The 15,420-nt window shown below is 38.5% G+C and overlaps 3 protein-coding genes across 3 annotated transcripts; all 3 read left to right on the top strand.

The window, feature by feature from the left end:
* On the top strand, positions 1-6,986 carry LOC106962472 (tubulin alpha chain-like). The gene is made up of 4 exons (XM_015056908.1): positions 1-183; positions 5,190-5,409; positions 5,586-5,734; positions 5,898-6,986. The coding sequence occupies exons 1-4, from the start codon at positions 181-183 to the stop codon at positions 6,870-6,872; spliced, it is 1,347 nt and encodes a 448-aa protein (XP_014912394.1). The 5' UTR covers positions 1-180; the 3' UTR covers positions 6,873-6,986.
* A 640-nt stretch (positions 6,987-7,626) lies between these two features.
* Positions 7,627-10,994, top strand: LOC106962465 (GDP-fucose protein O-fucosyltransferase 2-like). Its single transcript, XM_015056898.1, has 6 exons — positions 7,627-7,857; positions 8,410-8,663; positions 8,762-8,906; positions 9,108-9,218; positions 10,117-10,183; positions 10,812-10,994. The coding sequence occupies exons 1-6, from the start codon at positions 7,682-7,684 to the stop codon at positions 10,977-10,979; spliced, it is 921 nt and encodes a 306-aa protein (XP_014912384.1). The 5' UTR covers positions 7,627-7,681; the 3' UTR covers positions 10,980-10,994.
* A 2,552-nt stretch (positions 10,995-13,546) lies between these two features.
* On the top strand, positions 13,547-15,358 carry LOC106962470 (tubulin alpha-4 chain-like). Its single transcript, XM_015056905.1, has 3 exons — positions 13,547-13,781; positions 13,958-14,106; positions 14,270-15,358. Exons 1-3 carry the CDS (start codon positions 13,604-13,606, stop codon positions 15,242-15,244), a joined length of 1,302 nt encoding a protein of 433 aa, XP_014912391.1. The 5' UTR covers positions 13,547-13,603; the 3' UTR covers positions 15,245-15,358.
* The last annotated feature ends 62 nt before the right edge of the window (positions 15,359-15,420 follow it).

Here is a 15,420-nt window from a genome sequence, read left to right as displayed (position 1 = left end):
CTTCCATGTCAAACTGACAGATGGGTGTGGCATGCATCACAGCAGTTCGTGGCAGCTCTTGGCTTCACCAACCTGGCAGAACCTTCTCACCAGGACCACGTTGAGGGCCGCTGTGAGACGCTACGAAAGCAAAGCTCAGTCTGAAAAAGTCCTCCTGTTTGCGGTTACTCTTCTAAAACCATGGCAAGTATAATCCTATATGCCTGCTTTAGAGAAACTTTCACTCCAAAGTTTTGTTTGTATGACGTCTCTTCGGAATTTGGATAGATCGTGCTAAAATGATACAACAGTCCTGATGTGCTTCCTAGTGTGGCCTGCTGAAGCACGACCCCTCTGTCAGAAATAGTGACCGTCAGTAACAGCTGAGCTGGCTGTGAGAGCAGGTGCTGATGACTTGTCTATTATTAGGTGATTGAAAAACATTAAAAATGCGTCCAATATACAAAATGTCTATCTGCATTCCCAACATCACTTAGATGCATTTGTTTTATGTGAACCAAAATAAAATATGCTTGTTTCTATGAAGTAACATTTTTAAAAACTAGGTATGATTGTAGAAGCAGTGTAGTTATAGTTAGGTGACAAGAACACGCCAGGTGACAAACCAGTTGCAACTAAGATAACACAAATAACTCTGCAGAACAGGAAATACTTCTTCTGAATTCACTGGAATATGTTTCTCCAGCAGCTTTAAGAATTAGAATAAATGCCATTTTGCAATTGCAGAAGAATGCTTTCATGTCTGTTTAAGTTGGCCCATCTAGCAGATAAACTTTAGTCATTTTATTGTTTTAAATTATGTTTTCACCATATTTTTGCCCTCTGTGTTCTCTTTGCACTGTGTAGTGTAAACACAGCTTGTCAGAGACAGAATTGCTGTAGAAGACGAATGTCATCAGTTTTTACCGAGTACACTGACGCTGTATGTTTGCCCTGCCAAAGAAAACTAGATGCATAACATTTACCGGTAGTGCCTTTGTTGCTGCTGTAGTAATTTTTGATCATATAAATGTTAAAATTGTAGCGTTGGATGGGAAAAAAAAAAAACAATCCTCATTTTGATTCGTTGTGTTTAAGGTGTTTCCCACCCAATTCCCACATGATTACTGTTGATTATGATGGGCAAGTAAAAAAAAAATTACCCATTCAGCCTTATTTCATGATAAATTCAAAACAGGGAACTTTACTTTGGAAATTGTGTGTAGTTAGCAGCTGTTACCATCAGCACTTTCTTGGCAGCCTATTGTAAGCAACAGTGGTTATAGTTTTTATTTGTAATGTACAATATTGGTTAAGAAACTGTTAACCAATAACACTTTTGCATCCAACAAAGGTTTCATTACATCTTACAAGTATCACCTCAATAAACTCTAAGTTTTCTAAATACCACATGCTGACAATTTAAAGTATTTTTACAATTGGGCCTTTAAGATCATTATGTTTTTTGTGACATTAAAAAACACGTTTGGTTGAAAAATACAGTTTATTTGTTTCATTTGAAAATTAAAAGTCTGAAAACATTGGGAGAAGGTCCTCTGAAATCAGCACTCCAAATCAGAAAAATGTCAACCACAACCCTAAACTCCAATATGGCTGCCATCAATTTAACCTTCTATGGCATGACTTTTTGTTTTTTTGGGGAAAAAATATTTTCCTGCATTCTTTGGGAGCTTGTTGGTCCCTAATTACATATCAATCATAAAATCGGACCCTGACACCTCCCGGAACCGGATTTGGGTTTGTTGCCTCAGGGCAACAATGCGCCACAAGGGGTCTAAAACACCAAGTTTTCTACAGTGATTATAAGAAATGAAATACGAATCAAACAAAAACTATATTCATAAAAAAAACTTTTTTTGACAAAAATAAATCAGACATGGTTCCAACTTACAAAATATAAAATAAACTAACTTTCATTAATGAATGGTACATTTGCGCAAATTACTAAAACGAGCATTTGTGTGTTTGTACATGTGTATGTTAGAATCACTAAGGATGTTGAAATCAGTCTTTTTCCCTATTACATGTTAAACATCAGGAAGGAATTGCTTGCTGATGTGAAAAAAAGTGTGTATCACATTTTTGGCACTTGATTATTGGCGTACCTGGGAATCACCATCTGTTTATCTGATTATCTATGGGTTGTAGCGACCAGATTCACATCAGTGACAGGACTTAGGGCTGCAGGTTCTTTTTATAAGAGTTTGTAGATCTGATTTTTTGTTAGAATTTGAGCCAAGCAAAGGACAACATTTCCATCAGCTCCCATATCTGGTAGATTTGGTGGTGGTACGGCTCGCCCTGTGTAGGTTGTAAGGAACACCATCTGCTCCAGTCATGCAAAGTTCCCTCCAGACCCATATTTTTGGGTTTGGCAGGTATTGCTTCAGTCTTTGCCTGCCTTGGAATAAGTACATTAGTTCACTGATGACCAGCTTATCACTCTTTGGGACTGAAGTCAGTTTTGAGGATAAACAAACAATGAAATAATGGTTGTACAGTGGATCCTCATGTTTTCATTGGGAATGACCCCAGCTTATGAACCATGCACCTTTTGTCCATGAAACGATCTTGCATCCATCTCCTTTTGCTGTTAGTCAATAATAAAGTAAAAAAATTGGCTGTGATAATTATTTTGTAATCAATTGAATATCATCACATTAGAATAATATTGTCTGGGCAAAAGGGCCCTAAATGCGCAATGTTGCCCTGAGGCAACAAACAAAAAAACACAGTTTTAGCATATAAATTATTTTAAAAAATTGTCTTGAAATGATCTATAATGCTTCTTTACATACTCAGATATGAAAATATTTTTAGTTAGAGTGACCCAAATTTAAACATGAAGAAAAGTGATGTATAACTTACAAGTAAGAGGCAAGGTGTAGCATGCACCTCTGCTTCATGAAAAGGACTGTTCTTCTTCTAAGTAAAAGGTCACATGAACCTCAATACCTCTTTTATTTGGACAAAAATATGTCTGGAGGTATTTTAAATCATTCCCCCCAAAAAATAAAATAAAGGAGCATCGTGAGGTACAGATTTGTGGTTTGTTGCCTGAGGGCAACGGTATGCCAACCCATTGAAAGAGCCAACAGGCACAGAAGGAGAGAAATGCATTGTTGCTTGGTTACCAACCACATCAGTTGACAAATCCTACTGTTCTGTCATACAACTACAACATATTTGGATAAGACAAGGGAACAGACCTTAATCTTTCACATCCAAGTTCCAACTTTCTAGATGACTCCAGTACAGCAAAAGAAGGGGTAACTGTTCCAGGTAGAGTTTTATATTTATCCAGTACATAGTTGATACCAAAGTTCAGATACAGCTTAACTAGCTGGAGTGTTAAAGTAAGTAAAAGACATGTGAATTCAAATGCAGAAACACTAGGCCAGGTATACTTTCGATGGAAAAGAAAACGGAGAGCACAATGCTGATGACAACAGTGAATAATGATGTATAAATTGAGAGTTGAGGGAAATAGATGATTTAGCAAAAGCCACTTGTAGGTTCTCTAGCTTTCTTTAAGCGTGTTGCAGTTTTGTTTTTTGTTTTTTTTTTCTAGAAATTTAATTGGAGGTTAGGTGGACTTCTTGGATTCATCAGATGATGCAGCCAGTTGCAGCAGCATAGGTTAGGTGGAGGACCAATTGGAATTAAACTGTATGGTTTAACTCTTCATTGCTATACTGAGTTTTATTCAAATTTGTAATATATTTTAACAGAGACATTTTGTCACAAATGTAGCAAGAATCAGGTTATTGACATTCTTAAAGTGACATAACAGTGTTAATTCCTGCTATAAGAGTTTAGGACTTAAGATGCTGTGGTTATTTTCTGGTGCCACACATGCATTTTAGTCTCAAAAGTAATCCTGAACTAAGCTTTATGTTGGACAAGTATATAGAGTAATATGCCCCCAGCCTCACCATTTATTTTCTCAGAAGGCGTCTCTGAAAAATATGTAGTCAGAGACACAAGGGAGGAGAGACATAGAGATGCGATCCAGAGTCTTATCAGTTCCGAAACCTGAGTGACATGTTCAGTGACATGAAGGATCTAGTTCTGCCAGACATTGAACTGTTTCACACAGTTTGGAAAACTAAACCGTATATGTAGTTTTCATGAAGAACTGGTTTCCAAAGTCGGCTTGGCCGTGCCTTACACATGCCTGTGAAGAACCAGACTGTGTGTTTTGCAGCCACACCTCCAAAAGGTCTACTTGTCATTAAAAGGTTTACAGTTGTAGACAGTTTTGCTTTTTAAATCTATCTCTGCATTACTTACTCATACGTGAGGTGAGTTTTTTTTTTTTTTTTATCATTTTAAACCCTCATCACCCATGTAGTAAACATAGTTTTGAGAAAAACTTTGCGTGAATAGGATTTAAAATTCTATTTGACGATAACCAGTGTTTGGAAGGCTGGCAGTCTGTGTTTACAGCTACGTGTCAGGTTAGTAGGAGTTAACAAAAATAACTCTGCCAAACTGAAACCTCTGGCAAGTCAGGCAAGGGAAAAAGATGAAGTACCTGTTCACCTTGAACTTTTAGTTTAGTTTAACTTTACAACCACAGACTGCACCAACTTCAACATGATTCCTTCAGATTTTATATGGGTTCACCACCAGTAGTTCAGAACTGTGAAATAGAAGGATAAAATATGAGTGATTTTCAAAATAAAAATGATAAAGGTACAATTACTCCTGAAAGTCATTTGTACATATAGGGTCTGATTTTGCTCTTGCAGGGTAATATGTAGTTGAGAACAAAAAATATGGTCAGACTTCCTATACTCATACAAGGTTCATCATAAATATATTCTTTTTTTTTTTTTCATTATGGGCATTAAATAGGTAACGAGTGGCAAATTGGTTTAAATAATTTTAATGTTTCCAGGTCTGCCACCATGACAAGTGTCCTTTTAAATTATTTTCAATGCATGAATAGCAACTGCTAATATGTGGTGTGTGAGCTCAACCTCTGTACCAGCCAACAAACAGTTCACACCCACTTGTAGCATCTACATGAAATCTAGGGACATCTGCATCTTGACCTCTTTTTATTGTCCCTGTGAAGTTCTACCATGATCGTCTTGGCTTTGTTTCCACCTAGTGGCTGAAATGCATAATAACACTGTTTCAAGCCTTCTGAAGTTGCTCATAATGTCTTTATTCTGTTGCAGCGTGAATGCATCTCTGTCCATGTGGGCCAGGCAGGTGTGCAGATGGGGAACACCTGCTGGGAGCTCTACTGTCTGGAGCATGGTATCCAGCCAGACGGCCAGAAGGCAAGCAGTTCCCCCACACGTCCTGATGACTCCTTCACCACTTTCTTTAGTGAGACAGGTGCTGGGAAATATGTCCCAAGGGCAATTTTTGTTGATCTGGAGCCCACTGTCATTGGTCAGTATTTTTTATTTCTTATTTATATATATAGAAAGTACATTTTTGGAAGTTGTTTACTTCTTTTCTTGACATACATAAATATCAAATTGAACTGCTAAATGTTTGAAAATTTAGCTATTTTTCACTGATCAGATTGATCTAACAGTCATACATTTATTTTTCTAAATTATCAGATGAAGTGAGAACAGGAAAATACCGTCAACTCTTCCATCCTGAAAAGCTGATCTCTGGAAAGGAGGATGCTGCGAACAACTATGCCCGAGGTCACTACACTATTGGCAGAGAGATTATTGATTCTGTCATGGACAGGATCCACAAACTGGTAAAACACTTGAATCATATTTTTATTTGGACCTAAATTCTAAGAAAATTACAGAGTTAGTCTGTCAATGAGCATATCCAGTCAGACTCAGCAACAGTCCATGCGAGAAATAAAATGAGCTGTTAGAATGGTTTGATTAGTATTTATGTTTCTGCGTCTACAGGCTGATCAGTGCAGTGGTCTCCAGGGATTCTTGGTATTCCACTCCTTTGGTGGTGGAACAGGTTCTGGTTTTACCTCTCTGCTCATGGAAAGACTCTCTGTTGACTTCGGCAAGAAGTCAAAGCTTGAGTTTGCCATCTATCCGGCACCCCAGGTTTCTACAGCAGTAGTAGAGCCTTACAACTCCATCCTGTCTACCCACACCACACTGGAGCACTCCGACTGTGCCTTCATGGTGGACAATGAGGCCGTCTATGATATCTGCTGCAAGAACTTGGATATTGAACATCCAACCTATACCAATCTGAACCGCCTTATCAGCCAGATTGTGTCCTCAATCACAGCATCTCTCCGCTTTGATGGATCCCTGAATGTTGACCTGACAGAGTTCCAGACCAACTTGGTCCCTTATCCTCGTATCCACTTCCCTCTGGCCACCTATGCTCCAGTTATATCTTCTGAGAAAGCGTACCATGAGCAGCTGTCTGTGGCTGAGATCACAAATGCCTGTTTTGAACCAGATAATCAGATGGTGAAGTGTGACCCACGTCATGGCAAATATATGTCTTGCTGTCTCTTATACCGTGGCGATGTTGTACCCAAAGATGTCAACTCGGCCATTGCCGCCATCAAGACCAAACGTACCATCCAGTTTGTGGACTGGTGCCCCACAGGTTTCAAGGTGGGGATCAACTACCAGCCTCCAACTGTGGTTCCTGGAGGAGACCTTGCTAAGGTGCAAAGAGCTGTGTGCATGCTGAGCAACACCACCGCCATCGCTGAGGCCTGGGCCAGGCTCGACCACAAGTTTGATCTCATGTATGCCAAGAGAGCCTTTGTCCACTGGTATGTTGGAGAGGGAATGGAGGAGGGAGAGTTCTCAGAGGCCAGAGAAGATATGGCTGCTTTGGAGAAGGATTATGAAGAGCTGGGCATCGACTCATTTGAAGAAGAGGAGGAAGACGATGAATATTAAATAAAAAGCAAGATATTCTTATGTATTAAAGAACGGAACCCACTTCTTGCGTATTTTCAGATAATTAATCTTACTTTTGACTTTGTTGTTGCTCAATAAATGCTCATGCTAAAGAAAATAATTTGTGTTTGTACTCTATACCCATAGTCTTATGTCTTTCATGGCTTGCCTTTAAAGCCCAATCACAATCCATATTCTCAAAAGGCTTTCCCAAGCATTCAAGTTGAGCTTAGGTTTTGTGGCATAACAATTTGAGGTATAAAAATAAGTATTCGTATCTGTAAACAATTTTACTTCATATCTTACATTAAGCATTAGCTATGGCATTTCATCTAGCATCATTAAACTTAATTTATTTATTCTCAAGTTAAAAAAATAAGCTATATAATTTATCTATTTAAATGACATTTTATGTCTAACTGGGAGAAAAAATTATAAATGTGAAGGTTGTGGAGAGAAAGAAAATGTAGAACACACATTAATCAGTTACGTGTTGAGCCTGAAAAGGAGAGATTAAGAAAAATAACAAGGACAGGACATGGATGGGAATATTGGTAACTGAAGGAAACATAGAGGATACTTTTAGATTAAAGAGAGCAATGTTTATTTTCATAATGCAAAATAAAATAAAAAATAGAATAATGGATGTAAGTTATGCTGCTACGCACTAATGTGCAGTAGATGGCGTACTCATATGAAAGTTGCTTGCGATCCGCCATAATAGAATAGAAGAAGAAGAAGTTCTTGGTAGTTGCTTGGCAACTACAGACGCTTTCCCAGCTTCCGGAAATGCGTGGCCGGGAGGAAAAATGGCGTATAGCCCACTGCATATACCTCTTATATGTGTGGCAACAACGGATTCGTTTAGCCCTTTCTTTTTGTCTATTTTCGTCGCTTTTGCAGCATTACAAACAATACAATCTGAAGATGTGTTCAGTGCGAGCCGCACGGCTTCAGTGTCAATCTCTGCAGCAAGGGATCTTCGGTGAGTTTATTGTCCTAGCTTGTCAGAAATGCTAAATTGAAAATTGTCGCTTTTTCTTTACAAGTTGGTGTTTATTTGTACGTCACTATTTGGCAACAGTCTTCGACTTTTAAGTGTGTGTTTGCCTCATACCTATTATTCGAGCCCTCTTCCTCCGACGAGCGTTACACATGATTCCATTAAAAAAGTTGTTATTTTAAGCTCTTTCTACCTATACGATTTATTAACCCTTTTTATGTGTATGCCTACCTAGGTTAACCTAACGTCATTGTGCTGTGTATGTATTCGGCATAGAGAATAAATGATTAAATATTATTTCATGGACCTTAATCTAAACCTAGTCTTAATTCGTCCCTGCAGTGGTAAAATTGCCTGCAACAGTTGAAAACTTGTTTGCTTTTTTGTTCATCGTCAAAAGGTGACGTATTCGATTCGATCAAACCTAATCTTATGATTTGTAAGAACACTATAAGCAAAATGTAGACTTGATTCAACATGTATAATTGTAAAGTTAGTACTAAAATGTATCTTTTTTTTTTTTTTGCATATCAGGTACCTTTTATATGATGTAAACCCACCTGAAGGGTTTAATTTGCGAAGAGATGTCTACATCCGCATGGCCTCACTGGTCAAGACTTTGAGGAAAGAGGGGGATGACTGGGTATTGGTCCTCCCCCCTTGGGGTCGACTCTATCACTGGCAAAGTCCTGATATCCACCAGATCCGTATCCCATGGGGAGAGTTCTTCAGCCTGACCAGCCTGCAAGCCAACGTACCCGTTATTGAGTATGAGGAATTTATTGCTGGTGAGAACACCACTTTGCACATTTAATCATTTTAAACTATACTGTTGATGTAAATGTCAAATTCACTGTAGCAGAACTTGTTCCCTTTTTCAATTTAGAAAATGGAGGCCCTTTCATAGACCAGGTGCTTGTGCTACAGAACTATGCCGAGGGATGGACTGATGGAAAATGGGAGGAAAAAGTTGATGAGCGTGCATGTATTGAGAAGCTTCTGTACACCAAAGATAAACAGGGCTACTACAGGTAAAAAAATAAAAAATACAATACAAATAAAGTTTTCATAGTCCATGACCAAGAGGCTATACGTGTAATATACACCAGCTTGAGAGCACAGTAGGAATGACAAAGAATAAATGTCAAGTAAATAAATTCATCTTGATGAAATGTTTAATCAGACATGTAGAAACAAGCTCTTTTTCTGTACTATTCTGTGTGTTTCTACAGGGGCTGGTTTTGGGGCTATGAAGAAACAAGGGCTCGAAATGTGACATGTTTATCGGCTCAGGGCCATGCATCCATCATGGCCCCAGTTCTTCAGAAAAACTTCACAGCAGTGTAAGTCCGCAAATATATCTCACGTTCCGCAAACATAAATACTTTCTGAAATACCATATACCATTACACATTTTTAATTCAAAAAATGATAAAATCCAAAGAAAAGTTAACATTGAAGTATATTGGATATAATGATAGAAATCATAATGCCCAAATACATTGGGGTGAGTCAGTTTTGTTTAACTTGAAATGCTTCTGCATTGAATTTACTGTTAAACTGTTGAAACTATGTCATGATCTCACCTTACCACTGATGATGCTCCAGTCAGTTTTCCAGAAATCAGAATCCTCCATTTTTCCTTGACTGACATATCAGTAATCAGCAGCTCAAATACTGAAAACAAAACTTAAACTGAGTGGAGAATAAAAAACAAATCCCCTCACAAACAGTTGTTTTTTTCTTAAGTTTTTTTTTAAATTATTATTTATCACATCTAAGAATGCTCACCAATGTGCATATACTTTGATGCACATCTTGACAATAATTAATAAAAGTCTGATCAAAGTTAGAGGCATATCCTGTGATGCATAAATTAAAATTATTTTGTAGTTCCTTTATTTTCTGTGGGATACAAGACTGCTATTATTATTTGGACCACATTTGTCCTTTTATGTGTTTCAGTCCTTAGGGGGGAAAAACGGGATCAGGCAAAATTGAAATCTAACTAAAAATGGTTCCACTCTTTCAAATACTGAGAAAGATTAGGTGCAACATTCCTTGAAAAGTAACCCATCCCTGTCCTTTGTTTGTGTCCAGGGAAGAATGATCTGAATTCTTTGTTGTTTTAGAGTGGTGTGTCTCTGTTTGTTCTCTTTGGCCTTACTGAAACTCAGATTTAATCAACTTGTTTGGGCATTGTTGTGATGATTTTTTTTTATTATTATTATTTTTTTTTAGCTCAGTCATGCTTGACAGAGCAGAGACTCTCCTACATGATCACTATGCTGGAAAAGACTACTGGAATGTAAGTAACACTACCTCTGTATTAGACGTTTTGGTCTACAAAAGGATTATTTTTGTTCGTTTTTTTTTCCTTAACAACAATTCAGAACCAGTTTAACCAACATTTCGAAAAGGAGCATTCAGGACTTATTTCCATAAAATTCAAAAGCCTTATGGACATTTTAAATGATTACTCTGACATTAGGCATGTCAAAAAGAGAGAGAGAGAAAAAAAAAAACTGAAACTGAGTGGACATGTAAACAACAAATCCCCTCACATCAAGTGCTTCATCACTTCTTTCTTTAACATTGAAACAAACTACACATTTCAAACAGAAAATGCAATTGTTTGCTCTTGAACAACAGTCCAAAAAGGCATTAAACTGAAACTCATCACACAGCTGAACTGCCATCATGGCCCAGGATGTGGCTGATGTTGAGGGCCGGACGATTGGGTTGCTTGCTAGAGTCTGCTGATGACGTGTTGGTCAGGGACAGCAGAGGGGACATCTGACATTAGGCTAATGTTGACCTATCCTGGGGCATTGCTCTTCTCTCTCTGAGAAAGCACATTAACCTTTATTTGCATGCTAAAGGATGTTTTCTGTTAGAATGTGCAGAGATCTTTACATTTATTTCGCCTCATTTAGACCCGGCGCAGCATGGTTTTTGCCAAGCACCTGCGACTCATAGGGGATGATTTCAGAGCAAAATATCTGAACTCCACAGATGACACAGACCGCACACTATATAATGAAGACTGGACCCGCATGAAAGTGAGTCATTGTGTACTCTATTATCGCATATCCGCTTCCTAGAAAACTTCATGTTATGAAATGTTTGCCATATAACCATATTCACAACTTTGTGGGGGGTTTGTCTCTTTCAAGTAGATTTATTATACAATGTATTGAACTATGTAAAACCACTACCCTCTTTGACAAGAAAACAGAAGTAATGACTGCATGGGATGGACAATTAGCAGTACAAACAGAAACCAGCTAAATATATTTTATCTCAGCCAGTTAAAAAAANGCAGATATGAAAATATTTTTAGTTAGAGTGACCCAAGTTTAAACATGAAGAAAAGTGATGTATAACTTACAAGTAGGAGGCAAGGTGTAGCTGTTCCTCTTCTAAGTAAAAGGTCACATGAACCTCAATACCTCTTTTATTTGGACAAAAATATGTCTGGAGGTATTTTAAATCATTCCCCCCAAAAAATAAAATAAAGGAGCATCGTGAGGTACAGATTTGTGGTTTGTTGCCTGAGGGCAACGGTATGCCAACCCATTGAAAGAGCCAACAGGCACAGAAGGAGAGAAATGCATTGTTGCTTGGTTACCAACCACATCAGTTGACAAATCCTACTGTTCTGTCATACAACTACAACATATTTGGATAAGACAAGGGAACAGACCTTAATCTTTCACATCCAAGTTCCAACTTTCTAGATGACTCCAGTACAGCAAAAGAAGGGGTAACTGTTCCAGGTAGAGTTTTATATTTATCCAGTACATAGTTGATACCAAAGTTCAGATACAGCTTAACTAGCTGGAGTGTTAAAGTAAGTAAAAGACATGTGAATTCAAATGCAGAAACACTAGGCCAGGTATACTTTCGATGGAAAAGAAAACGGAGAGCACAATGCTGATGACAACAGTGAATAATGATGTATAAATTGAGAGTTGAGGGAAATAGATGATTTAGCAAAAGCCACTTGTAGGTTCTCTAGCTTTCTTTAAGCGTGTTGCAGTTTTGTTTTTTGTTTTTTTTTTCTAGAAATTTAATTGGAGGTTAGGTGGACTTCTTGGATTCATCAGATGATGCAGCCAGTTGCAGCAGCATAGGTTAGGTGGAGGACCAATTGGAATTAAACTGTATGGTTTAACTCTTCATTGCTATACTGAGTTTTATTCAAATTTGTAATATATTTTAACAGAGACATTTTGTCACAAATGTAGCAAGAATCAGGTTATTGACATTCTTAAAGTGACATAACAGTGTTAATTCCTGCTATAAGAGTTTAGGACTTAAGATGCTGTGGTTATTTTCTGGTGCCACACATGCATTTTAGTCTCAAAAGTAATCCTGAACTAAGCTTTATGTTGGACAAGTATATAGAGTAATATGCCCCCAGCCTCACCATTTATTTTCTCAGAAGGCGTCTCTGAAAAATATGTAGTCAGAGACACAAGGGAGGAGAGACATAGAGATGCGATCCAGAGTCTTATCAGTTCCGAAACCTGAGTGACATGTTCAGTGACATGAAGGATCTAGTTCTGCCAGACATTGAACTGTTTCACACAGTTTGGAAAACTAAACCGTATATGTAGTTTTCATGAAGAACTGGTTTCCAAAGTCGGCTTGGCCGTGCCTTACACATGCCTGTGAAGAACCAGACTGTGTGTTTTGCAGCCACACCTCCAAAAGGTCTACTTGTCATTAAAAGGTTTACAGTTGTAGACAGTTTTGCTTTTTAAATCTATCTCTGCATTACTTACTCATACGTGAGGTGAGTTTTTTTTTTTTTTTTATCATTTTAAACCCTCATCACCCATGTAGTAAACATAGTTTTGAGAAAAACTTTGCGTGAATAGGATTTAAAATTCTATTTGACGATAACCAGTGTTTGGAAGGCTGGCAGTCTGTGTTTACAGCTACGTGTCAGGTTAGTAGGAGTTAACAAAAATAACTCTGCCAAACTGAAACCTCTGGCAAGTCAGGCAAGGGAAAAAGATGAAGTACCTGTTCACCTTGAACTTTTAGTTTAGTTTAACATAACAACCACAGACTGCAACAACTTCAACATGATTCCTTCAGATTTTATATGGGTTCACCACCAGTAGTTCAGAACTGTGAAATAGAAGGATAAAATATGAGTGATTTTCAAAATAAAAATGATAAAGGTACAATTACTCCTGAAAGTCATTTGTACATATAGGGTCTGATTTTGCTCTTGCAGGGTAATATGTAGTTGAGAACAAAAAATATGGTCAGACTTCCTATACTCATACAAGGTTCATCATAAATATATTCTTTTTTTTTTTTTCATTATGGGCATTAAATAGGTAACGAGTGGCAAATTGGTTTAAATAATTTTAATGTTTCCAGGTCTGCCACCATGACAAGTGTCCTTTTAAATTATTTTCAATGCATGAATAGCAACTGCTAATATGTGGTGTGTGAGCTCAACCTCTGTACCAGCCAACAAACAGTTCACACCCACTTGTAGCATCTACATGAAATCTAGGGACATCTGCATCTTGACCTCTTTTTATTGTCCCTGTGAAGTTCTACCATGATCGTCTTGGCTTTGTTTCCACCTAGTGGCTGAAATGCATAATAACACTGTTTCAAGCCTTCTGAAGTTGCTCATAATGTCTTTATTCTGTTGCAGCGTGAATGCATCTCTGTCCATGTGGGCCAGGCAGGTGTGCAGATGGGGAACACCTGCTGGGAGCTCTACTGTCTGGAGCATGGTATCCAGCCAGACGGCCAGAAGGCAAGCAGTTCCCCCACACGTCCTGATGACTCCTTCACCACTTTCTTTAGTGAGACAGGTGCTGGGAAATATGTCCCAAGGGCAATTTTTGTTGATCTGGAGCCCACTGTCATTGGTCAGTATTTTTTATTTCTTATTTATATATATAGAAAGTACATTTTTGGAAGTTGTTTACTTCTTTTCTTGACATACATAAATATCAAATTGAACTGCTAAATGTTTGAAAATTTAGCTATTTTTCACTGATCAGATTGATCTAACAGTCATACATTTATTTTTCTAAATTATCAGATGAAGTGAGAACAGGAAAATACCGTCAACTCTTCCATCCTGAAAAGCTGATCTCTGGAAAGGAGGATGCTGCGAACAACTATGCCCGAGGTCACTACACTATTGGCAGAGAGATTATTGATTCTGTCATGGACAGGATCCACAAACTGGTAAAACACTTGAATCATATTTTTATTTGGACCTAAATTCTAAGAAAATTACAGAGTTAGTCTGTCAATGAGCATATCCAGTCAGACTCAGCAACAGTCCATGCGAGAAATAAAATGAGCTGTTAGAATGGTTTGATTAGTATTTATGTTTCTGCGTCTACAGGCTGATCAGTGCAGTGGTCTCCAGGGATTCTTGGTATTCCACTCCTTTGGTGGTGGAACAGGTTCTGGTTTTACCTCTCTGCTCATGGAAAGACTCTCTGTTGACTTCGGCAAGAAGTCAAAGCTTGAGTTTGCCATCTATCCGGCACCCCAGGTTTCTACAGCAGTAGTAGAGCCTTACAACTCCATCCTGTCTACCCACACCACACTGGAGCACTCCGACTGTGCCTTCATGGTGGACAATGAGGCCGTCTATGATATCTGCTGCAAGAACTTGGATATTGAACATCCAACCTATACCAATCTGAACCGCCTTATCAGCCAGATTGTGTCCTCAATCACAGCATCTCTCCGCTTTGATGGATCCCTGAATGTTGACCTGACAGAGTTCCAGACCAACTTGGTCCCTTATCCTCGTATCCACTTCCCTCTGGCCACCTATGCTCCAGTTATATCTTCTGAGAAAGCGTACCATGAGCAGCTGTCTGTGGCTGAGATCACAAATGCCTGTTTTGAACCAGATAATCAGATGGTGAAGTGTGACCCACGTCATGGCAAATATATGTCTTGCTGTCTCTTATACCGTGGCGATGTTGTACCCAAAGATGTCAACTCGGCCATTGCCGCCATCAAGACCAAACGTACCATCCAGTTTGTGGACTGGTGCCCCACAGGTTTCAAGGTGGGGATCAACTACCAGCCTCCAACTGTGGTTCCTGGAGGAGACCTTGCTAAGGTGCAAAGAGCTGTGTGCATGCTGAGCAACACCACCGCCATCGCTGAGGCCTGGGCCAGGCTCGACCACAAGTTTGATCTCATGTATGCCAAGAGAGCCTTTGTCCACTGGTATGTTGGAGAGGGAATGGAGGAGGGAGAGTTCTCAGAGGCCAGAGAAGATATGGCTGCTTTGGAGAAGGATTATGAAGAGCTGGGCATCGACTCATTTGAAGAAGAGGAGGAAGACGATGAATATTAAATAAAAAGCAAGATATTCTTATGTATTAAAGAACGGAACCCACTTCTTGCGTATTTTCAGATAATTAATCTTACTTTTGACTTTGTTGTTGCTCAATAAATGCTCATGCTAAAGAAAATAATTTGTGTTTGTACTCTATACCCATAGTCTTATGTCTTTCATGGCTTGCCTTTAAA

Source organism: Poecilia latipinna, unplaced genomic scaffold (assembly GCF_001443285.1).
Source record: "Poecilia latipinna isolate Pla-1442-1.1 unplaced genomic scaffold, P_latipinna-1.0 Scaffold1416, whole genome shotgun sequence".
In the NCBI taxonomy this organism is placed as follows: Eukaryota; Metazoa; Chordata; class Actinopteri; order Cyprinodontiformes; family Poeciliidae; genus Poecilia; species Poecilia latipinna.
Note: the sequence above shows the minus strand (reverse complement) of the source record. Positions and strands in the feature narration are given on the sequence as shown.

Bases quoted from the DNA above. Each gene is read 5' to 3' on its own strand.
- LOC106962472 (XM_015056908.1), top strand. The intron at 5,410-5,585 runs GTCAGTATTTTT...CTAAATTATCAG, and splicing joins TCTGGAGCCCACTGTCATTG to ATGAAGTGAGAACAGGAAAA. The intron at 5,735-5,897 runs GTAAAACACTTG...CTGCGTCTACAG, and splicing joins TGGACAGGATCCACAAACTG to GCTGATCAGTGCAGTGGTCT.
- LOC106962465 (XM_015056898.1), top strand. From the start codon at position 7,682: ATGGCGTATAGCCCACTGCATATACCTCTTATATGTGTGGCAACAACG. The intron at 7,858-8,409 runs GTGAGTTTATTG...TTTGCATATCAG, and splicing joins TCTGCAGCAAGGGATCTTCG to GTACCTTTTATATGATGTAA. The intron at 8,907-9,107 runs GTAAAAAAATAA...GTGTTTCTACAG, and splicing joins GATAAACAGGGCTACTACAG to GGGCTGGTTTTGGGGCTATG.
- LOC106962470 (XM_015056905.1), top strand. From the start codon at position 13,604: ATGGGGAACACCTGCTGGGAGCTCTACTGTCTGGAGCATGGTATCCAG. The intron at 13,782-13,957 runs GTCAGTATTTTT...CTAAATTATCAG, and splicing joins TCTGGAGCCCACTGTCATTG to ATGAAGTGAGAACAGGAAAA. The intron at 14,107-14,269 runs GTAAAACACTTG...CTGCGTCTACAG, and splicing joins TGGACAGGATCCACAAACTG to GCTGATCAGTGCAGTGGTCT.